This window comes from Macaca nemestrina, chromosome 10 (assembly GCF_043159975.1).
Source record: "Macaca nemestrina isolate mMacNem1 chromosome 10, mMacNem.hap1, whole genome shotgun sequence".
In the NCBI taxonomy this organism is placed as follows: Eukaryota; Metazoa; Chordata; class Mammalia; order Primates; family Cercopithecidae; genus Macaca; species Macaca nemestrina.
Window position 1 is genome coordinate 109,447,020 of NC_092134.1, and position 25,379 is coordinate 109,472,398.

At 39.4% G+C, this 25,379-nt stretch overlaps 1 protein-coding gene across 7 annotated transcripts in view; it reads right to left on the bottom strand.

Moving 5' to 3' along the window:
* The window catches only part of LOC105484280 (dynamin 1 like), a 70,544-nt gene that overhangs the window by 33,049 nt on the left and 12,116 nt on the right, over nt 1–25,379 (bottom strand). For 4 of the 7 annotated variants that reach the window (XM_011745789.2, XM_011745788.3, XM_011745785.2 and 1 more), the window contains exons 2-4: nt 7,640–7,787; nt 1,290–1,336; nt 501–572 (exon numbers count right to left, since the gene is read on the bottom strand). In XM_011745789.2, coding sequence (XP_011744091.2) covers nt 501–572; nt 1,290–1,336; nt 7,640–7,787 — 267 coding nt within the window. Of the gene's footprint in view, nt 1–500; nt 573–1,289; nt 1,337–2,835; nt 2,875–7,639; nt 7,788–25,379 lie in introns of all 7 variants that reach the window. The other 3 variants (XM_011745787.3, XM_011745783.2, XM_011745782.2) reach the window with 1 other exon arrangement.

Genomic DNA, 25,379 nt, shown 5'->3' on the forward strand with positions numbered 1-25,379 from the left:
ATTACTTTTCATTTTCACTAAAAAAAAAAAAAAAAAAAAAAAAAACCCAATGTGTCTCTCTTTGCTTTCATAAGCAAATCTAGCCATACACAGGCAAGAAAAAGAACTCCTCAAAAGATATAAATAAGTGATACAATGCTTCCTGAGTTGGAGTACAATCAATCCTTCAGAAAAAGATAACTTATTGTAGCAATATTAAGTAGAATTATATAATAATGTGGTATGTACATGACAGGAACAAGAATAAACATCTAAATAAAATACCTGATTTATATGAAAGCTTTAAGAAAGAAAAGGGATTTTAAGCAAAGTTCTACATATTTGTGAAAATACTCCATTTGTTTCAAAGTCCATTATGAATTTTCAATGTCCATCGCTTCTCGGCCTTTTGGCTAAGATCAAGAGTATGAATTTACAATGCCCTTCACATATTATCTACAGAATACCTCAATTATATATTTACTGATGCTTATGCCTTCTAGCTCTAAAAAGATGCCTACCTTATTATTTCCTGAAATTCTTTCTGTTTCATTTTCAATTTCTTGTCGAATTTCATCAAAATCCGTGTAAAGCTAAAAGTTTTCGAAATAAAAAAGCATAATATTCAAAATAAGATCAAAAGTTCTTAAGTTGGAGGGGAAGTCCATATACTTCAAGGATGTCTATGTATTTGCTTCAGAGAATAAATAAATTCAAATGTATACATATCATTTTCTGAGCTAAGGATTCATAGTTTTTTTATGAGTTGTTTTTTGTTTGTTTGTTTGGCTCTTTTTTTTTTGAGACAGGGTCTGACTCTGGCATAATCATGGCTCACTACAGCCTCAACCTTACATCCTCAAGCCATCCTCCTGCCTCAGCCTTCCAAGTAGCTAGGACTACAGGTGCATGCCACCATGCGAGGCTAATTTTTTTAATTTTTACAGAGACAGGATCTCCTTATATTGCCCAGGCTGGACTCGAACTCCTGGGCTCAAGTGATCCACCCATTTTAGCCTCCCTAAGTACTGGGATTACTTGCATGAGCCGCTATGCCTGGCCATTATGAACTTTTCAAAGCTTCCTGATCCCACAACAATTAAGAATCACCAAATCACAGAGAAAATCAGCCTCAATTTCAAGTGTTTTCCAATAAACTGTGGTTGGAAACATTACTAAGATTTATTTTATAAGGAATAGTTATAGTTACTTCAAAATAACTTAATTGCCAATGATTAGAAACTAAATTATCAAGTATTCATACAAAATATTATTTTCAACATTATTTCATTATACGCTTGTGTGATTACCTTATTTTTGGTGTGAAGAAATTTACCCCATTCTTCTGCTTCCACCCCTGGAAAAAGAAAAACTCATTTATTAGAAACTTAGGAAACTACTGTTTATCTTTAGGAATTCAAAAAGGCAACATAATAAAATACTTGTTAACTTGTATTTAATTCTGCCATTAAGTACAAGTTAACAAGTATTTTAAAGTCTGCTAAATTATATTTTTCTAAAATTGTATTTTCTGCTAAATTATATTTTAAAAATTGTATGGTGTATTTCAAAAACATGACCAACTTCAGGCAGAGCTGCTCACATGTCTTCCCACCAGCTGAAATCTAGATTTTGCAAATAAAATTGTTTATTTCTCTTCATTTTTTTTGGTGAAGTTATATGACAGTAAAAGGAATATTCTTTAGTTTTAAACATCTTACATATAAAAGCAGTTTTCTGACAAAAGTAAAGTTAGGGGCTAAGAAGAAAAATTAAGAATCCCACTGAGTAGTGCAAAAAACGTATGTAACCGATTTACACATATGACTCAAGGAAAAATTTTACAATGTGTCAATGAAACAGCTAATTCTTCAGTTCTTTTTAAAAATTTGGTTTCCTGTTGGTTACCTGTAGAGTCACAATTTGCTGTTCCTTTAAAGAGCTCTCTCATTATTATAGAGCTAGCTGCTTTGTAATTTACACACACTTTCAAGGTGATTTTCCCCCAGGGTCAAGAGTTTTCCCTTGGAACTGGAGGCAGGAAAGAAATAAAATGGAAGAAAAGAAAAAACAAGAACCCTGGTATATGCAGCGTAAGGAGTTGCCACCCTCCATTAGTTTCCAGTCATAGGTCTGTTCCTCTTGTACTTGCTGAAAGAGGAAAATAGATTCACTGTTGCACTGTGTGAAGTAGTCTAAAACTTGGAGAGCAAGATACATTCTGTTTTTCCTAGAGAAACTAGAACTGTTTAATTGTGGAAAGATAATCTAACTTTAATCTCCTCCAAACACAGCTGTTTTGCTTTTGTCAAATTTAGAGAAGGTTAAAATATCTTAATAAGTTTATTGAATAATGCATATCAGCCACCTGAAGTCTAAATAAAAATGATTGTAAGATATTCAGATAAATAGAAGAGTGAGTCAATGCTTTGGTGGGATAAAGGTAAATAAAACCGGATCCTTTTTGCAGATAAAATGCTCACCTACTTGTAGCTTAGTACCTTCTTCCAAGAAGTCTCATTGGAGGACTGGAGTAATCTAGGTGAACAGAACTCACAAAATGCAAGTACTACATACCAAAGAGCTGTGTCTACTTTATCTTATTATATTTAAAAAGGCCTGACTTCACAAGCACGTCTTCAAAAATAAAAATAAAATAAATTACATTCACCACCAAAAAAGCTTGCATTTTGATGCAATGCCAAAAAAATAACAAGAACCACTAAAACCTGCAATCAATGTGGATGGGCAAATAAAAATGGAAGAAAAAAAAATGCACACAGCCTGTAATAGTACATAAGCACACATGCAGGCATAAGAGAAAAAAAGGGTCAAAAGCAAATGGATAAAGGAAACCTTTAGAAAGGTGTCTTGAGTTTTTCCATGTAGCAGGGTCTGTAGTTAAAGAGAAACAGCACAGAATAAGTTTAGTGCTTATCCCTAAAATTTTAAACCTTATTAAAAATTCAAATGTGCAGAAACCTGATCACATTTCAAATGCACATAGCATTCAATCATTCAGAATTTACAACTAGAATTAGAGGGACGTATATAATATTTGTAAGTCACAGAAACAACGCATATTGCTTGCCATAACTTTTTTAGGAAAAAACCTTTCCAATATAATTAGCTATATCTGCCTTGTCTGAAGGTAGTTATCTCAATTGATTGTTCAGTCAGTTACAGATGGAACTCCTTGTTCTACTCTTTCCCCCCTTCTCACTACTGCACTTGACTAGTCTAAAAAATAAAAATTAAATTTTTAAAATAATAAAAAAGTTATGTCACCACTGTTTCTAACTCTGACACAAATGAAGCACAATCAATCCACTAGTCAAAAATTTGGGACAGGTGTGGGGCTCACACCTGTAATCCCAGCACTTTGAGATGCCAAGGCAGACTGATCACCTGAGATCAGAAGCTCGAGACCAGCCTGGCCAACATGGCAAAACACCGTCTTTACTAAAAATACAAAAATTAGCTGGGCCTAGTGACACACACCTGTAATCCCAGCTACTCGGGAGGCTGAGGCAGAAGAATTGCTTGAACCCAGGACGTTTCAGCGAGCCAAGATCACTGCGCCACTGCACACCAGCCTGGGCAACATAGCAAGACTCTGCCTCAAAAAAAAAACTTTGCCTGAGATATCTGATAACCTACTATGGGAAAAGATAAACTGCCTGATTTTTAAAAATCTACAAAATATACTACATACATCTTTCAAAACCTTAAAAGTTAGTTAAGTATATGTAAGTATTTGCCCCATTGCCTAAGACTGGACTGTATAAGGGTATTTTACTTGAAACATATATTGGATTTAATAGAACACTGCAGAAAGTTAACTCTTCACCTTTGTGGACTCAACCCAAAGGGAGACTACTACATGTATCATAGCACCTTATGCAGAAAAATTAATCCTATCTCTTTCCTTTAATTCTGATGTATAATTTTACTGCTTTTTTGAGGGGGCAACTGATTGCTTTTACAAATAGGTTACTTAAAGAAATAGGGGTAATAATTCAAATTATACCAAGATCTTAAGCATTATTCTGTGAAACAGGTATGTCTGCTTTTTTTTTTTTTCTGAGACGGAGTCTTGCTCTGTTTCCCAGGCTGGAGTGCAATGGCACGATCTCGGCTCACTGCAACTTCCACCTCCTGGGTTCAAGTGATTCTCCTGCCTCAGCCTCCCGATTAGCTAGGATTACAGGCACCCACCACCACGCCCAGCTTATTTTTGTATTTTTAGTAGAGATGACGTTTCACCATGTTGGCCAAGCTGGTCTCAAACTCCTGACCTCAGGTGATCCACCCGCCTCGGCCTCCCAAAGTGCTAGGGTTACAGGCATGAGCCACCACGCCCGGCCTATGTTTGCATTTTTTAAAAAGAAAACAAAAAAGCTTTTGCTTTAGTTCAACAACTTTTCTCTCCAAAATAAATTCTTTTTTTTTTTCACATTTTTTTTTCCAATTTCTACTGACACTGTTCAGAAGCATCATATATAGCACAATTTTGGCCTTTAATCAGCATGCTACTTTTGGATTTTGTCTCAAAGGAAAGCTGAGGAAAGCCTGATTTATTTCTTACAAAAATATGAAAGATAACTGTGGAGTTCTGTTCAAACTGAACCACCACTCCACTCTAAAACATAGTTTAGTATTGTTTTTAATAAAATTTTAACAGCAAATTCTTTCACATTGGCAGAAGGGGCAAGCTGAGATGACCATAAATGTACATATTGACACCTCAGTTATCCCACAGTTGACAGAACGAAGAATCCTATGCTAAATAAATTTCCTGATAGTTGAATTATACATATTAAACACTAAAATGTTTTACTTTAGCCAGTTTTGATGGAGCTACATCTAAAATGGATTATACTTCTCCATGTCATCTTAGAATGTACTACTCAATCTATTATTGGTAACCTAGGTCTTTGTCATGTATCTAAGCCTTTACTGGCTAAAATCCCTACACAAAATGTTAGTAACTGATTCCTTCTTTTTTTTTGGAAAGTTAATGTTTTCCTCCCTTTCTCCTCTCTTATTATCAGGCTGTCAGGTAGTTCACACTCTTCTAGCTAACTATATTGTTTATCTGCTTCATGGTTTCTAATTTTCTCTGGGTTAGGATGATTTATGATATGCTAGAATTGTTTTTTTTTTTTTTTGAGACGGAGTCTCGCTCTGTCGCCCAGGCTAGAGTGCTGTGGCCGGATCTCAGCTCACTGCAAGCTCCGCCTCCCGGGTTCCCGCCATTCTCCTGCCTCAGCTTCCCAAGTAGCTGGGACTACAGGCGCCCGCCACCTCGCCCGGCTAGTTTTTTGTATTTTTTAGTAGAGACGGGGTTTCACCGTGTTAGCCAGGATGGTCTCGATCTCCTGACCTCGTGATCCGCCCGTCTCGGCCTCCCAAAGTGCTGGGATTACAGGCTTGAGCCACCGCACCCGGCCTTAGAATTGTTTATTCCAAGGATAAAGAAGCTCTGATGAAAAACGAAGGAACTGTCTATCCTAGAATAAAACATGTGAAATCTAGTACTCAAATTTATATAATCTATATTGTGTTTGGGGTAGTTGCCATTTTAGGCAAATGTGTATACAAAATCAGCACTAAGCTTGGAAAAAAACAATAGGTAGGCAGATGTACTGACCAACCACTAAGAGGAGACATCAACAAAACATAGTGGGCATAGGCCGGGCGTGGTGGCTCACGCCTGTAATCCCAGCACTTTGGGAGGCCGAGACGGGCGGATCACGAAGTCAGGAGATCGAGACCATCCTGACTAACATGGTGAAACCCCGTCTCTACTAAAAAAAATACAAAAACTAGCCGGGCGAGGTGGCAGGCACCTGTAGTCCCAGCTATTCCGGAGGCTGAGGCAGGAGAATGGCGTGAACCCGGGAGGGGGAGCTTGTAGTGAGCTGAGATCCGGCCACTGCACTGCAGCCTGGGCGACAGAGTGAGACTCTGTCTCAAAAAAAAAAAAAAAAAAACAAACATAGTGGACATAAAAACAAAGAGATACCAAGGAGCTGACACTTCTATAGCTGAAATGTACACCCTTTTCTAACAAGCACAATTTTATCTAAGGAAACACTGCCCAAAATTCAAATAGTTTCTGAGAGACAGGATATCACGGGCCCTCTCAAGGTGACAGAAGAAAATGAAAGTTAAAAAAAAAAAAGAGAGACAGACCTAATATATACTTTCTTAAGGTCTTAGTTTCAGGTGTTTGGTAAATTTGATGAAATCAGTTAGTGGGGATGAAATTCTATAAGTGTTATTCTATACATTTGAAGGTGAACGCTAGATTAATCCAAAATGATTAAATTCAAGGTTCAGAACTTCAGTAAGTATTAGAGAAATGCAAAGTGATGAATAACATACCCAGAAGCTACCTAATGTAATTAAAATGCTCCCATATATCCACTGGCAATCTATCTAAAAATATTACTTGCAACATCTACAACTACACTAACTTGCTTCAGTGACTAACAGTCTAGAGTCATAGCAGATGCTCATGAAGTTTTCTTTCCCCATAAAAAAAAAATTCAACTAATCACCACCAACAGCTCCTACAGTAAATGAAAAAAATCAGACACAGAAATTAAAATAAGTTCAATTTTGTCAATACTATCGTCCTATCTTAAATCAGAATAAGAAGTAGAATAAAACTGCATTGAAAACAGATCTCTGCAGATAAGTAACAGATATGGTACTCTGCTGCAAAAGTAATTTAATAATTAGAGCTATGTTACGGAGTTCTATAAATAAGAAAATCTGAGCCAAATACTGAACTAAATAGGAAGATTAAATACATTACTCTCATTCAACATTTCAAACCTCACTAATATAATTACCACAGGATACATATTTGATAAGCAACTTAAAATCTGCTGATACACACACAGTTTTCCCTAACATATTTTCAATTTAATCAAAAAAGAACGGTTATGAAGGACAATGCCTATTTTCTTCTTTTTTTTTTTTTTTTTGAGACTGAGTCTCACTCTGTCGTCTAGGCTGGAGTGCAGTGGTGTAATCTCAGCTCACTGCAACCTCTGCCTCCTGGATTCAAGTGATTCTTCTGCCTCAGCCTCCTGAGTAGCTGGGACTACAGGCGTGTGCCACCAAATCTGGCTAATTTTTGTATTTTTAGCAGAGACAGGGTTTCACCATATTGGCCAGGCTGGTCTTGAACTTCTGACATCGTGATCTGCACTTTGGGAGGCCACGGCAGGCGGATGACTTGAGGTCAGGAGTTCGAGACCAGCCTGGCCAACAAAGTGAAAGCCTGTCTCTACTAAAAATACAAAAAATTGCTGGGCGTGGTGGTGGGCACCTGTAATCCCAGCTACTTGGCAGGCTGAGGCAGGAGAACGGCTTGAGCCCAGGAGGTGGAGGCTGCAGTGAGCCAATATCGCACTACTGCACTCCAGCCGGGGCAACAGAGTGAGACTCACATCTCAAAAACAAAACAAAACAAAACAAAAACTACTCTTTCTTTACATTAAGAAAGATGCATACTACTTCTCACAGGACTTCTGTTTATGCTACAGCCACTAATTTCTAATTGTCTAATCAATTCATATCTTTTTAAGAACAGATCAAAAATGAAGAGCTGTAAAATAATTCTTATCTCAAATCTGAAATTTACCATTTTCTTCTCCTGTTGTTTTTCGTTTATCTTCTTGTGAAACATGGACGAGTTGCAGAATGAGAGGTCTCCGAGTGACAATTCCAGTACCTCTGGGAAGCAGGTCCCTCCCCACCAGGCTTTCTAGCACTGAGCTCTTTCCACTGCTCTGGAAACAGAATACATACAAGAGCAAAATGAGTTTCTTAACACCTTTTTTTGTTAATTCAATAAACTATATTAACAAACCAGCATACAGAATTGTTTTAATTAGTGCAGAGACTTTTTTTTTTTTTTTTTGAAACGGAGGCTCTTATTGCCCAGGCTGTAGTGCAATGACCATGATCTCAGCTCACCGCAACCTCCGCCTCCCGGGTTCAAGCTATTCTCCTGCCTCAGCCTCCCGAGTAGCTGGGATTACAGACATGTGCCACCAAACCTGGCTAACTTTTTGTATTTTTAGTAGAGACGGGGTTTCTCCATGTTGGTCAGGCTGGTCTTGAACTCCCAACCTCAGGTGATCCACCTGCCCCAGCCTCCCAAAGTGCTGGGATTACAGGCATGAGCCACCACACCCGGCCACAGACTTTCTAAATGAAAGATAATTTTATTTCCTATTACATGATCTATTTGTTTTTAAGCCAAAACCAGAAAATAAAAGCCCTGTTTTCCCATAATTTTCCCACCTGTTTTGATACTCGGAGACCAACCAGGTTTCAAAACCTACATAATATTGGTATATATAAAATTATGCCTATAATATGTAGTTATTTTACTGTAAATGGGACAGTAATGCATATCTTTTTCTCTAACCTTCTATTTTTATTAATTATTATCATTACAATGTGTCACTCTATTACCCAGGCTAGATTGCAGTGGTGCGATCACAGCTCATTGCAGCCTTGACCTCCCCAGGATACGGTGATCCTCCCACGTCAGCCTTCCCAGTAGCTGAGACTACAGGCACGCACTACTATACCATTCTAATTTTTGTATTGTGTAAAGGTGGGGCTTTGCCATGTTGCCCAGGCTTGTCTCAAACTCCTGGGTTCAAGCAATCCTCCCACCTCAGTCTCCCAAGTGCTGGGATTACAGGCATGAACCACTGCTCCTGGCCTAACCTGCTTTTATTTTTAATGTAATAATCAGGGATATTGTTCCATATCAATACATTAACTACTTCTGTATTAATTCCCAGCACTTTGGGAGGCTGAGGCAGGCAGATCACCTGAGGTCAGGAGTTCGAGACCAGACTGGTCAACATGGCAAAACCCTGTCTCTACTAAAAATACAAAAATTAGCTGGGCATGGTGGCACGTGCCTGTAATCCCAGCTACTCGGGAGGCTGAGGCAGGAGAATAGCTTAAACCCGGGAGGTAGAGGTTGCAGTGAGCCGAGGTCACGCCATCACACTCCAGCCTGGGCACAGAGTGAGACTCCTTCTCAAAAAAAAGTAATAGTTAAAACAATATTCTACTATGTGTAAAACCAAACCCGAACTGATGAGCATTTAGATGGTTTTTGCTGTTATTAACAATGCTGCAATAAATGTGCTTATACATATAACCTTAGTCACTTATCCTATTACCTCACTAGATTTAGTTCATTTAAGTTAAATTGCTGTGATTGACGAGCATACAGATTTTAAGCATTCATAGATACTGCCAGACTGCAGAGAAGATGGCATCAAGCTATATTTCCAACAGTTACCACTTTGTTCAATTTGCTACAGCCCCATCAGTATTAAGCATCATTGCTTTTTTTTTTTTTTTTTTTTTTTGAGATGGAGTCTTCTTCTGTCGCCTAGGCTGCTGGAATGCAGTGGCACGATCTCGGCTCTCTGCAACCTCCACCTCCTGGGTTCAAGCAGTTCTCCTGCCTCAGCCTCCCAAGTAGCTGGGATTACAGTCGTGTGCCACCACGGCCAGCTGTTTTGTATTTTTAGTAGAGACAGGGTTCCAACCATGTGGGCCAGGCTGGTTTCAAACTCCTGACCTCAAGTCATCTGCCCGCCTCAGACTCCCAAAGCATTGCTTTTTGAATCTTTGCTACTTTGCTAGATGGATACTGACAGCTCATTTAAATTTGCATTCCTTTATTATTGAGGTCAAGCATCCTTTTGTTTAAGGGCTTTCTATATTTCTCCTTTAGTGATTTGCTTATTCGAATACTAGCATTTTATATATTTCTTATTAGTTTATAATAAAGTTATTTATCCATAATAAGTATTTCATTGTATGTTGTTTTAAATATTTTCCAACTTTTTATTTTGAAATTTTCAATGCCACAAAAAAAGTTGCAAGAATGGTAACAGTGAATACTCATATATCTTAACATAATTCACCACTTAACATTTTTGACACATTTACTTTATGTCTCTCTCTCCTTACATGTACACACAAAGACTTTTTCTCCCTTTGCTGTCCTATTTGAGAGTTAGTTACAGAAATCACGATACTCCACTCTAAACATTGTGGCATGCATCTCCTAAGAACAAGGGCATTCTTCTATAAAACCACAATATAATGATCACATTCAGGTTTTTTTTTTTTTTTTTTAAGAGATGGGGGTCTCATTCTGTCATTCAGGCTGGAGTGCAATGGCGTGATCATAGCTCACTGCAGCCTCTAACTTCTGGCCTCAAGAGATCCTCAAGCCACCTCAGCCTCCCGAGTAGCTGGGATTCCAGGAGCCAGCCACCATACCACTTACATTCAGGGAATTTAACATACATACAATACCAATATCCAATTACTAAATAATAACAAATATCAATACTAACAGCTTATGGAATAATCAAATAATATATAAACCTCTATTATACATTTTTAAATATTTCTAAATTTGTCATTTTTCTTAAGTTTGCAATAAACTGTTATTTTTCTATACAGTATATTATGTATTCTATTTTTTTCTTAGTCAAAACTTGTACTTTAAAAATTTATTTTCTACAAATACAAAAATCCTAATTTCATCTGTTATGTCAGACAGGGTCTGCAGGAAGCAGATGGCCCACTCAAATTAGATTAATTTAAAGAGGGTTTATTTACAAAGGACTATTTACAAAGCTGTGGGTGAGGCTTACAGGAAATCACAAGGGATATTGCAGTAACCCAGGCTAGTAACAGGAGAGCAGCTCTCATCACCCCAAAGCCTAAAAGGAAGGACCAGGACTAAGACTGACACAGCCAGCCAGCCCAAGGCTCCTACATACAGAATGTATGAGATGGGGAATCAAGACCAGGACATTTTTCTCCTCTTTCCTCCAATTCCCTGCCAGGGCTCCTCATTTCCACATCCAAATCAGAAGACAGAGGACATAGGGGCTCATTCATGTTGTCCAGAAAGGTCCCCTATGATGGAAAACACAAAAGCTGAATGGATCTGGAGAGTTAAATTGAAGAATATAAGACATATTTGAGAAACTGCAGTTGTGATATCCAGGGTAGCCCCCTCATTAAATAAAACAGGGTGCTTTCCATCATTTCATTCCTGTACTCTGATACTGTACTCTGAAATAATTTTAACAACATATAGACATTTCCTGTTCTTTGTATGTCTGATAAAATGTGTCCATAAAAAAAACTGAATTCTCTGATTTTCGAATTTATAGGCATAACTACTCATAATAACCTCAGAATTTGTTCATTTTTCTTATTTCTAATATTTTACGTTCTATTTTTTATGAGACTTTCCAAATGACTATTAAATTGATTGGCCAAATATTTTGCTGATTTTGCTTTGTAATTGATTTTTTTTAATATTTTTTTTTTTTAATTATTATTATTATACTTTAAGTTGTAGGGTACATGTGCATAACGTGCAGGTTTGTTACATATGTATACTTGTGCCTTGTTGGTGTGCTGCACCCATCAACTCGTCATTTACATCAGGTATAACTCCCAATGCAATCCCTCCCCCCTCCCCCCTCCCCCCTCCCCCCTCCCCATGATAGGCCCCGGTGTGTGATGTTCCCCTTCCTGAGTCCGAGTGATCTCATTGTTCAGTTCCCACCTATGAGTGAGAACATGCGGTGTTTGGTTTTCTGTTCTTGTGATAGTTTGCTAAGAATGATGGTTTCCAGCTGCATCCATGTCCCTACAAAGGACACAAACTCATCCTTTTTGATGGCTGCATAGTATTCCATGGTGTATATGTGCCACATTTTCTTAATCCAATCTGTCACTGATGGACATTTGGGTTGATTCCAAGTCTTTGCTATTGTGAATAGTGCCGCAATAAACATACGTGTGCATGTGTCTTTATAGCAGCATAATTTATAATCCTTTGGGTATATACCCAGTAATGGGATGGCTGGGTCATATGGTACATCTAGTTCTAGATCCTTGAGGAATCGCCATACTGTTTTCCATAATGGTTGAACTAGTTTACAATCCCACCAACAGTGTAAAAGTGTTCCTATTTCTCCACATCCTCTCCAGCACCTGTTGTTTCCTGACTTTTTAATGATTGCCATTCTAACTGGTGTGAGATGGTATCTCATTGTGGTTTTGATTTGCATTTCTCTGATGGCCAGTGATGATGAGCATTTTTTCATGTGTCTGTTGGCTGTATGAATGTCTTCTTTTGAGAAATGTCTGTTCATATCCTTTGCCCACTTTTTGATGGGGTTGTTTGTTTTTTTCTTGTAAATTTGTTTGAGTTCTTTGTAGGTTCTGGATATTAGCCCTTTGTCAGATGAGTAGATTGCAAAAATTTTCTCCCATTCTGTAGGTTGCCTGTTCACTCTGATGGTAGTTTCTTTTGCTGTGCAGAAGCTCTTTAGTTTAATGAGATCCCATTTGTCAATTTTGGCTTTTGCTGCCGTTGCTTTTGGTGTTTTAGACATGAAGTCTTTGCCCATGCCTATGTCCTGAATGGTACTACCTAGGTTTTCCTCTAGGATTTTTATGGTATTAGGTCTAACATTTAAGTCTCTAATCCATCTTGAATTAATTTTCGTATAAGGAGTAAGGAAAGGATCCAGTTTCAGCTTTCTACTTACGGCTAGCCAATTTTCCCAGCACCATTTATTAAATAGGGAATCCTTTCCCCATTTCTTGTTTCTCTCAGGTTTGTCAAAGATCAGATGGCTGTAGATGTGTGGTATTATTTCTGAGGACTCTGTTCTGTTCCATTGGTCTATATCTCTGTTTTGGTACCAGTACCATGCTGTTTTGGTTACTGTAGCTTTGTAGTATAGTTTGAAGTCAGGTAGCGTGATGCCTCCAGCTTTGTTCTTTTGACTTAGGATTGTCTTGGAGATGTGGGCTCTTTTTTGGTTCCATATGAACTTTAAAGCAGTTTTTTCCAATTCTGTGAAGAAACTCGTTGGTAGCTTGATGGGGATGGCATTGAATCTATAAATAACCTTGGGCAGTATGGCCATTTTCACGATATTGATTCTTCCTATCCATGAGCATGGTATGTTCTTCCATTTGTTTGTGTCCTCTTTGATTTCACTGAGCAGTGGTTTGTAGTTCTCCTTGAAGAGGTCCTTTACATCCCTTGTAAGTTGGATTCCTAGGTATTTTATTCTCTTTGAAGCAATTGTGAATGGAAGTTCATTCCTGATTTGGCTCTCTGTTTGTCTGTTACTGGTGTATAAGAATGCTTGTGATTTTTGCACATTAATTTTGTATCCTGAGACTTTGCTGAAATTGCTTATCAGCTTAAGGAGATTCTGGGCTGAGACAATGGGGTTTTCTAAATATACAATCATGTCATCTGCAAACAGGGACAATTTGACTTCTTCTTTTCCTAACTGAATACCCTTGATTTCTTTCTCTTGCCTAATTGCCCTAGCCAGAACTTCCAACACTATGTTGAATAGGAGTGGTGAGAGAGGGCATCCCTGTCTTGTGCCAGTTTTCAAAGGGAATTTTTCCAGTTTTTGCCCATTCAGTATGATATTGGCTGTGGGTTTGTCATAGATAGCTCTTATGATTTTGAGGTACGTTCCATCAATACCGAATTTATTGAGCGTTTTTAGCATGAAGGGCTGTTGAATTTTGTCAAAAGCCTTTTCTGCATCTATTGAGATAATCATGTGGTTCTTGTCTTTGGTTCTGTTTATATGCTGGATTATGTTTATTGATTTGCGAATGTTGAACCAGCCTTGCATCCCAGGGATGAAGCCCACTTGATCATGGTGGATAAGCTTTTTGATGTGTTGCTGAACCCGGTTTGCCAGTATTTTATTGAGGATTTTTGCATCGATGTTCATCAGGGATATTGGTCTAAAATTCTCTTTTTTTGTTGTGTCTCTGCCAGGCTTTGGTATCAGAATGATGTTGGCCTCATAAAATGAGTTAGGGAGGATTCCCTCTTTTTCTATTGATTGGAATAGTTTCAGAAGGAATGGTACCAACTCCTCCTTGTACCTCTGGTAGAATTCAGCTGTGAATCCATCTGGTCCTGGACTTTTTTTGGTTGGTAGGCTATTAATTATTGCCTCAATTTCAGAGCCTACTATTGGTCTATTCAGGGATTCAACTTCTTCCTGGTTTAGTCTTGGAAGAGTGTAAGTGTCCAGGAAATTATCCATTTCTTCTAGATTTTCCAGTTTATTTGCTTAGAGGTGTTTATAGTATTCTCTGATGGTAGTTTGTATTTCTGTGGGGTCAGTGGTGATATCCCCTTTATCATTTTTAATTGCGTAGATTTGATTCTTCTCTCTTTTCTTCTTTATTAGTCTGGCTAGTGGTCTGTCAATTTTGTTGATCATTTCAAAAAACCAACTCCTAGATTCATTGATTTTTTGGAGAGTTTTTTGTGTCTCTATCTCCTTCAGTTCTGCTCTGATCTTAGTTATTTCTTGCCTTCTGCTAGCTTTCGAATGTGTTTGCTCTTGCTTCTCTAACTCTTTTAATTGTGATGTTAGAGTGTCAATTTTAGATCTTTCCTGCTTTCTCTTGTGGGCATTTAGTGCTATAAATTTCCCTCTACACACTGCTTTAAATGTGTCCCAGAGATTCTGGTATGTTGTATCTTTGTTCTCATTGGTTTCAAAGAACATCTTTATTTCTGCCTTCATTTCGTTATGTACCCAGTAGTCATTCAGGAGCAGGTTGTTCAGTTTCCATGTAGTTGAGCAGTTTTGATTGAGTTTCTTAGTCCTGAGTTCTAGTTTGATTGCACTGTGGTCTGAGAGACAGTTTGTTATAATTTCTGTTCTTGTACATTTGCTGAGGAGTGCTTTACTTCCAATTACGTGGTCAATTTTGGAGTAAGTACGATGTGGTGCTGAGAAGAATGTATATTCTGTTGATTTGGGGTGGAGAGTTCTGTAGATGTCTATTAGGTCTGCTTGCTGCAGAGATGAGTTCAATTCCTGGATATCCTTGTTAACTTTCTGTCTCGTTGATCTGTCTAATGTTGACAGTGGAGTGTTGAAGTCTCCCATTATTATTGTATGGGAGTCTAAGTGTCTTTGTAAGTCTCTAAGGACTTGCTTTATGAATCTGGGTGCTCCTGTATTGGGTGCATATATATTTAGGATAGTTAGCTCTTCCTGTTGAATTGATCCCTTTACCATTATGTAATGGCCTTCTTTGTCTCTTTTGATCTTTGATGGTTTAAAGTCTGTTTTATCAGAGACTAGTATTGCAACCCCCGCTTTTTTTTGTTCTCCATTTGCTTGGTAAATCTTCCTCCATCCCTTTATTTTGAGCCTATGTATGTCTCTGCGTGTGAGATGGGTCTCCTGAATACAGCAGACTGATGGGTCTTGACTCTTTATCCAGTTTGCCAGTCTGTGTCTTTTAATTGGAGCATTTAGTCCATTTACATTTAAGGTTAAGATTGTTATGTGTGAACTTGATCCTGCCATTATGATATTAACTGGTTATTTTGCTCGTTAGTTGATGCAGTTTCTTCCTAGCCTCGATGGTCTTTACATTTTGGCATGTTTTTGCAATGGCTGGTACCGGTTGTTCCTTTCCATGTTTAGTGCTTCCTTCAGGATCTCTTGTAAGGCAGGCCTAGTGGTGACAAAATCTCTAAGCATTTGCTTATCTGTAAAGGATTTTATTTCTCCTTCACTTATGAAACTTAGTTTGGCTGGATATGAAATTCTGGGTTGAAAATTCTTTTCTTTAAGAATGTTGAATATTGGCCCCCACTCTCTTCTGGCTTGGAGAGTTTCTGCCGAGAGATCTGCTGTTAGTCTGATGGGCTTCCCTTTGTGGGTAACCCGACCTTTCTCTCTGGCTGCCCTTAAGATTTTTTCCTTCATTTCAACTTTGGTGAATCTGGCAATTATGTGTCTTGGAGTTGCTCTTCTCGAGGAGTATCTTTGTGGCGTTCTCTGTATTTCCTGGATTTTAATGTTGGCCTGCCCTACTAGGTTGGGGAAGTTCTCCTGGATGATATCCTGAAGAGTGTTTTCCAACTTGGTTCCATTTTCCCCCTCACTTTCAGGCACCCCAATCAGACGTAGATTTGGTCTTTTTACATAATCCCATACTTCTTGCAGGCTTTGTTCATTTCTTTTTCTTCTTTTTTCTTTTGGTTTCTCTTCTCGCTTCATTTCATTCATTTGATCCTCAATCGCTGATACTCTTTCTTCTAGTTGATCGAGTCGGTTACTGAAGCTTGTGCATTTGTCACGTATTTCTCGTGTCATGGTTTTCATCTCTTTCATTTCGTTTAGGACCTTCTCTGCATTAATTACTCTAGCCATCAATTCTTCCACTTTTTTTTCAAGATTTTTAGTTTCTTTGCGCTGGGTACGTAATTCCTCCTTTAGCTCTGAGAAATTTGATGGACTGAAGCCTTCTTCTCTCATCTCGTCAAAGTCATTCTCCGTCCAGCTTTGATCCGTTGCTGGCGATGAGCTGCGCTCCTTTGCCGGGGGAGATGCGCTCTTATTTTTTGAATTTCCAGCTTTTCTGCCCTGCTTTTTCCCCATCTTTGTGGTTTTATCTGCCTCTGGTCTTTGATGATGGTGATGTACTGATGGGGTTTTGGTGTAGGTGTCCTTCCTGTTTGATAGTTTTCCTTCTAACAGTCAGGACCCTCAGCTGTAGGTCTGTTGGAGATTGCTTGAGGTCCACTCCATACCCTGTTTGCCTGGGTATCAGCAGCAGAGGCTGCAGAAGATAGAATATTTCTGAACAGCGAGTGTACCTGTCTGATTCTTGCTTTGGAAGCTTCCTCTCAGGGGTGTACTCCACCCTGTGAGGTGTGGGGTATCAGACAGCCCCTAGTGGGGGATGTCTCCCAGTTAGGCTGCTCAGGGGTCAGGGACCCACTTGAGCAGGGAGTCTGTCCCTTCTCAGATCTCAACCTCCGTGTTGGGAGATCCACTGCTCTCTTCAAAGCTGTCAGACAGAGTCGTTTGCGTCTGCAGAGTTTTCTGCTGCTTTTGTTGTTGTATAGTTGTGTCCTGTCCCCAGAGGTGGAGTCTACAGAGACAGGCAGGTTTCCTTGAGCTGCTGTGAGCTCCACCCAGTTCGAGCTTCCCAGCGGCTATGTTTACCTACTTAAGCCTCGGCAATGGCGGGCGCCCCTCCCCCAGCCTCGCTGCTGCCTTGCCGGTAGATCACAGACTGCTGTGCTAGCAATGAGGGAGGCTCCGTGGGTGTGGGACCCTCCCGGCCAGGCGTGGGATATGATCTCCTGGTGTGCCTGTTCGCTTAAAGCGCAGTATTGGGGTGGGAGTTACCCGATTTTCCAGGTGTTGTGTGTCTCAGTTCCCCTGGCTAGGAAAAGGGATTCCCTTCCCCCTTGCGCTTCCCAGGTGAGGCAATGCCTCGCCCTGCTTCAGCTCTCGCTGGTCGGGCTGCAGCAGCTGACCAGCACCGATCGTCCGGCACTCCCCAGTGAGATGAACCCAGTACCTCAGTTGAAAATGCAGAAATCACCGGTCTTCTGTGTCGCTCGCGCTGGGAGTTGGAGACTGGAGCTGTTCCTATTCGGCCATCTTGCTCCGCCCCCCGATTTTTTTTTTTTTAATATTTCTAATTTCTTCTTCCTGGGATTCTTTTTTCCCCCTGGTGAAAGGAGGGTTTATCTGTAGTTTTAAAAAGCTCCTTGAATTTAAACGTTAGCTTTTTTCTCTATTTCGGCTACCGACACTTGCAACCCTCACCCACCCCTAACACAAACATACATTCCTCTAATCAGTCACCTCATCTTCTTTCTTCCACACCAAGAGCTGTGGTTCTCAATTACACAGTTTGTGACAGAATTAGAACAACACAATTACTTGTTTGCTTTTTATTTCATGTTACACAAAGATTCTCAAAATAAGAACACCAACAATACCACCACCACCATTATTACTGAAAGTAGTTTTTTAAATGTTTTGTATATAATCCTTCCATTCTCCTTCCCACCCCTTTACAGACCATATCTTCTTTCAAACCCTCATTTGGTCTTAGTTACGTGTAATACAAATCACCAGTCTTTAACGTGTCTCTAGTCATTCTGATTCTGACACCCATTCTCTAGTAGATTCCCCAGGAAGGGCTAATGGGAACAATATTCTTCAAATTCTAGCATATTGTTTGTGACTTTTATTTTTTATTTTTTTTTAGAGAGTCTCACTCTATCACCTAGGCTGGAGTGCAGTGGCATAATTGTGGCTCACTGCAGCCTCCATCTCACTGGTTCAAGCAATTCTCTTGCCTCAGCCTCCCAAGTAGCTGGGATTACAGGTATATGCCACCACACCCGGCTAATTTTTGTATTTTACAAAAGTGTATTATGCAAGGTGTATATCTGCCCACCTTGGTCTCCCTACTGTCACAAGAGAAAGGAGACAATGAAATTCCATATTTAAGATAAGAACATGTACACCAGCCTGGGTGTGGTGGCTCACGCCTGTAATCCCAGCATTTTGGGAGGCCAAGGTAGGCAGTCACTTGAGGTAAGGAGTTTGCGACCAGTCTGGTCAACAAGGTGAAACCCCGTCTCTACTAAAAATACAAAAATTAGCCCGTGTGGTGGCGGATGCCTGTAATCCCAACCACTCAGGAGGCTGAAGTAGGATAATCACTTGAACTCAGAGGCAGAGGTTGCGGTGAGCCAAGATCGTGCCACGAACTCCAGCCTGGGAAACAAGAACAAAACTCCATCTCAAAAAAAAAAAAAAAAAAGACAGTAATCTGATTCTTTTTTTCCTTTTTCTTTCTTTCTTTCTTTCTTTTTTTTTTTTTTAAAGACACTGTCTAGCTCTGTTGCCCAGGCTGGAGTGCAGTGGTGCAATCACAGCTCACTGCAGCCTCCAATTCCTGGGCTCAATAGCTCCTCCTCTCAGCCTTCCAAGTAACTTGGACTACAAGCTCACACCACCACACCCAGCGTGTGCATGCGTGTGTGTGCGTGTGTGTGTGTGTGTGTGTAGACAGGGTCTCACTATATTGTGTGTGTTTGTGTGTGTGTAGACAGGGTCTCACTATATTGCCCAGGCTGGTCTCACACTCCTGGGCTCAAGCAATACCCCCACCTCGGCCTCCCAAAAGTGTTGGGACTACAGGTATGAGCTACCACACCTGGCCTTGATTTTCCTTTACTTATAAAGGTAAGAGACTCTGTGACTTCTGCCTCTATGTCTGAAGGATTTTTATTTTTCCTTTGAAGTCCAATAATTCTTCTAGACTATGCCTCAGTGTTGGTCTACCGTGTCACTGTTCTTAGGTATGTGCCGTAGTCTTCCAAAGTTTAGTTCCCCATCTACTTTTATTTTATTAAAATTATCTTGTATTGTAATTTTTAGTACTCATTCTGTTCCCTTGCTACAGTTTTCTTCTTTGGGGACACATAATATACATATGCTGGATTTTCTTTACTTGTTTCCAATGTGTCAATTTCTACAAAATTCTTTTTACATATCTTCATTTTTAATGTCTTTCTCCTTTTCAGCTTCTTTCCCTCATAAGGTATTATCTGTTACGTTTACTTGCTCTTGTGTTCCTTCTAATTTGTCTTCATTTCTAAAAGAAATTTTGTTTCATTTCATTCATTCATTTAATTTATCCAAGACAAGGTCTCACTCTGTTGCCCAGGCTGGTGTGCAGTGGCGCCAGCATGGTTCACCACAGCCTCAACCTTCACAGGCTCAGGTGATCCTCCCACCTCAGCCTCCCAAGTAGCTGGAACTACAGGCAAATGCCATCACATCCAGCTATTTTTTCTATTTTTTGTAGAGACAGGGTTTCATCATGTTGCCCAGGCTGGTCTCAAATTCCTGGACTCAAGCGATCCTCCTGCCTCAATCTCCTAAAGTGCTGGGATTACAGGTGTGAGCCACCATGTTCAGCCATCTTCTTTTATTTATAATACTTCACTATCACTTAATTTTTAAATTTTTCTTATGCGAATTAATTTTTTGAAATGTCTTATCATTGTAGTGTCTTCTGTCTTGCCTTTTGTCTTAATATCTCAGTTTTTCTTTGTTTTCTGTCTTTCTGGTGTACTTTCATCTCCTTGTCTAGAGGGATCTTGTTTTTCTTCAAAAATTTGCATGAGATTTGACAACAATCATTTCATACTGTTGACTTTTGAAAGAGGCTTGGCTCTGAATAGCTATTCTGCCTTTATACTCTAAAACTCCCTCTTGTTGTTTTCATATAGTATTCAAAAGTATAGCTTCTTGCTTTCTGAGATATCTTGGCCCTGTTCACCTCCCCTGCTTTTATCTGGACCTTCTCTTTCCTTGGTCTGTCTGTATTCTTCAGAGGACACTCAATTGTATCCTCACTTCCTTCTTCTTGTGAGGAGTGGGCCTGGAAGGGAGCTTTGGTTAGTTTTTAAAGTTTCATGAAGGAACGCCAGTCCCTTCAGACTTTACAACTGATCTCTTTCACTCACCCATTGTCGATGTGTGCAACACCCTTCCCAAATTCCCATTTCAGCTGGTATTCTAAAATCGGTCCTTTAAAAAGCTTTCTAGTGATTGCCTTTGGGTTATTCACAATTCTCCGCTCCATCAGATGTGCCACTGCTTCATTCTGCTTCTTCCAGCATGGATAACAATGGTTTGTTCCCAATCTGCTGGTACTTGAGCATTTGCAGAGAAACATAGTCAACTAATTTTCCTGTACACGTTTTCTATGTGTTTTTGGTTTTCCTCTTTGTTCTGTGTTTAGGGGAAAGTCATATAGACATTTAGGAAACTATTCTACCACTGCTGTCATCTTCCCAGGATCCCTAATATGGATATTTAATCCCCTAGAAGTACCAAGACTAATGTTTAGTCTTATAAAAGTTATTTTATGCTTCAGTCCTAAAAAGGAGTAAGGTACTGACGCATGCTATAACATCGATGAACCTAAAAACATTATTCTGCTAAGTTAAAGTCAGTCAGTCACAGAAGACCACATATTATTTGATCCTGTTTATATGAAATGTCCAAAATACGGCCAGGCGCGGTGGCTCACGCCTGTAATCCCAGCACTTTGGGAGGCCAAGGTGGGCAGATCACAAGGGCAGGAGTTCAAGACTAACCTGGCCAACATGGTGAAACCCCATTTTAACTAAAAATATAAAAATTAGCCGGGCACGGTGGCACGTGCCTGTACTCCCAGCTAGCTACTCAGGAGAGGCTGAGGCAGGACAATTGCTTGAACCCGGGAGACGGAGATTGTAGTGAGCCAAGATTGCGCCACTGCACTCTAGCCTGGGTGACAGGGCGAGACTCCATCTCAAAAAAAGATAAATGTCCAAAATAGGCAAAATCTATAGCTAGAAAGTAGATTATGTGGCTGTTTAGGGATAGAGTGAAGAAGAATGGGGAGTGACTACTAATAGATATGAGGTTTCTTTCTGGAATGATGGTATAATCTAAAATTAGTTTAAAGGTGATAGAAAGGCCAGGCGAGGTGGCACATGCCTGTAACCCCAGCAATTTGGGAGGCCGAGGTAGGCAGATCACTTGAGGCCAAGGAGTTCAAGACCATCCTGGGCAACATAGTAAAACCTCATCTTTACAAAAAATAAAAAAATTAGCCAGGCAAGGTTGCACATGCCTGTAGTCCCAGATGCTAGGGAGGCTTAGACAGATGGATTGCTTGAGCCCAGGGGATTGAGGCTGCAGTGAGCCGTGGTCATGCCACTGCACTCCAGCCTGGGCAAGAGAGTGAGACCCTGTCTCAAAAAGAAAAGAAAAGAAAAGTTTAAAGTGATGGTTGTGCAACTCTATAAATATGCTAAAAAAAAAACCACTGAATTACACATTGTACATGGGGAATGTTATGGTATATAGAGTATATCTCAATAAAGCTGTTAAAAAACAAAATAAAGGAGAATGACTTCTTAAACAATATACAAAATGTACAAAACCATAGAAGAAAAGATAATTCAACCACAATAAAATTAAGACTTCTTTTCCTCATAGAAAAAATTCAGGGAAAACATTTGCGATCTATAAGTAACTGGTAACCAAAATGTATAAATAACTCCCACAAATCAAATTTTTAAAAATACCTAACAGAAAATAATGTGCAGAGATATGAACAAAAACTCACCAAACAAAACCTCAAAGGGCCAAGAAACATGATAAGATGCTCACACTCACTAGTAATCAGGAGGATGCAATAGAAACCACAATGAGGTACCAAAAATTTAAAATGTGACTATACAAAGTACAGATATAAATAAACAAACTTAACTCTGTTGATGGGAATGTAAATTATAGCCATCCTGAGGAGCAATAGCAATATCCAATAAATATACCCTATGATCTGGCAGTTCCACTCCTTGATTTGTTAAGAGAAATTCTCAAACATGAGACATTTATTTGAATATCCGCAGTACCACTGTTTACAAAAACAGCTATAGCAAACACTGGGGAACACGTAAATTTCAACAGGATATATTCCTATAAGGGACCATTATATAGCAATATAAGTGAACAAACCGGGATTATATGTGTATATATAAATTTCACATGACTGTGTAAAAATATATATATACAGATTATAGCTACTTCATGACTGATAGTGAGTGGAACTTCTACTTGACATATGTCCCTATTACACTGTGAAAATGTACAAATATCTGAAATGTAAAAATGAGCCTCATGTTAAGATGGATGGGAAGGACACTGTGACTGGTTGTGTGTGGAGTTTGGTAGCACTGTGATTCATTTGATGCTTCTACAAACCACAAAAAACTACACATTAGAGAAATTATGGACTCTGTGTTCTTATGATGACTAGTTAGTTCTGAAGCACCTGGACATTATCTGAAGACTTCATTCTTGGAATAGAAGATGACGTTTCATCCCTGACTCCAATGGAGTTCAAATGTGAATAAAATGATATGAACTGCTTTGGTCATTTCAGAATTAGACTGAGTCACTTCTTGGAAAATACAGCTCCTAAACCCCAGTTTAGGTTGCTGTTATTAAAATAAGTATCATCTACCTAACAGGTACTCATGGTGACTGACTTTTGGAGACTCCAGAATGCACCAAAACAAACAAACAAAAAAATTCAATACATTCAAACCAAAACTTTTAACATGTTGTCTCTATTCCTGAGATCCCAGCAGGACTTCTTGAAGCCTGTGCTTAACTTGATCTCTCTGCTTAGATTTTAATTAATTTTGCTTAAATGTAAATCTTATTCTATAGAATGGAATGAGCAACATTTTAAAAAATTGAAATATATATCACCACCCAAAAATAAAAAAAGAGAAAATGGTTATAGTATGAATGAATACAGAATTTTATAATCACAATTTCCCTAGGAACTCTAAATTTTAAACATTTCTCCATGCAATAACATTTACTGTGACAGATTGGAAGTCTAATGCCAGTCTGATTCTCTTTCCCGTGTAAGAAAGCTTTTTTCCCCCCTACTATTTCAATTTAGAAGCTTGTAGTATTCTTTTAATTTCAGAAATTTAACCAGGGTATGTCTCTTCTCTCAATATTTACGTGCAGCAATTGAGACCTGAAGATGTTGTACTTCAGCTCTGGGGAACTTTTGTCTTTTATCTGTTATGATTATTGTTTCTCTCCTCATCTGCTCCAAGTGCTCTTAACCAATCATCTATGATCAGGCTTTTGGCTCTCTTAGTTCTCACCTTCAATCTCTTATCTCTAATAAAGTCCATAACATATGTTTTTGATCTGCCTTTTTAGGACAGGTTGTTACAGACTTATGTCTTCCCAAAATTTATAAGTTGAAGCCCTAACCCCCAGTAGCTTGGAACACGACTATATTTGCAGACAGGGCGTTTAAAGAGGCGATTAAGTTAAAACAAGTCCGGCCGGGCGCAGTAGAGCACGCCTGTAATCCCAGCACTTTGGAGGCCAAGGCGGGTGGATCACGAGGTCAAGAAATCGAGACCATCTTGGCCAGCATGGTGAAAGCCTGTCTCTGCTAAAAATACAAAAATTAGCCGGGCGTGGTGGCAGCGCCTATAGTCCCAGCTACTCGGGAGGCTGAGGCAGGAGAATCGCTTGATTGGAGGCAGAGGTTACAGTGAGCCGAGATCATGCCTCTGCACTCCAGCCTGGCAACAGAGCGAGACTCCATCTAAAAAAAACAAGGCTATTGGGGTGATAGGCCCATAATGCAAACTGACATTCTTTTTTTTTTTTTTTTGAGACGGAGTCTCGCTCTGTAGCCCAGGCTGGAGTGCAGTGGCGCGATCTCCACTCACTGCAACCTACGCCTCCCGGGTTCACGCCATTCTCCTCCCTCAGCCTCCCGAGTAGCTGGGACTACAGGCGCCCGCCACCACGCCCGGCTAATTTTTTGTATTTTTAGTAGAGACGGGGTTTCACCGTGTTAGCCAGGATGGTCTCGATCTCCTGACCTCGTGATCCGCCCGCCTCGGCCTCCCAAAGTGCTGGGATTACAGGCGTAAGCCACCATGCCCGGCCCTGACTGACATTCTTATAAGAAGAGGAAATTCAGACACAGAGACACCATGGACACAGCAAGAAGGCAGCCATCTACGAGCCAAGGAAAACGGCCTCAAAAGAAACCAAACCTGCTGACACTTTGATCTTGGACTTGTAGCCTCCAGAACTGTGAGAAAATAAACTTCTGCTTTTTAAGCTACCCAGTCTGTGGCAATTTGTTATGGCAGCCCCAGCAAACTAATACAGAAGTTACAAACTCAGCTGCCCACACATGCAATGAATAAATCAATCCAGACTTTGGTCAAAATGACATCAGAATGTCAATCATACTTCAGTAAAGTGATTTTTTTAATGCCATCAGATTGTATTCTCCTGACATTTTTATATGAAAAATAAGAATATTTCTAACATCTGCCCAAAAATGGTCATTTTCTTAAAATGTACAGCCATTTTAATCAGTAGTAATGGCTAATATTAATCAAACATTTAACATTAAATGATTTACCTCATTTAAGTCTAACAACTTTTATTCGATGGTTACTATTTAATTCTCATTTTATAGATGAGTTAGCTGCGATTTAGAAAAATTATGTAACTTGCCCAGATATACTTAGGTAACAAGTAACAGGGATGAATTATAACCCAGTAGTCTTCAACTTTCCCACTTTTGATGCAGATGTAGTAGGAAATATTTCATTGCTTATTTTACACTATAAAGAAAGAGCAGCACATATACGATGATAACTGGCAACCAGGAAAGGCAACTGGGAGCAATAGGAGCTGTGGCTAACTAGATATTAACTGACCCACCTAAAGCAGGCATTATTCAAATCCACTGGGAATACGGGTGAAGGGTTATCAGATTTTCTGATTTTTTTAAGGCAAAACCAGAAATCTGGGCCTTTCAACTAAATCCACCAATTTTTAAACATTGGCAAC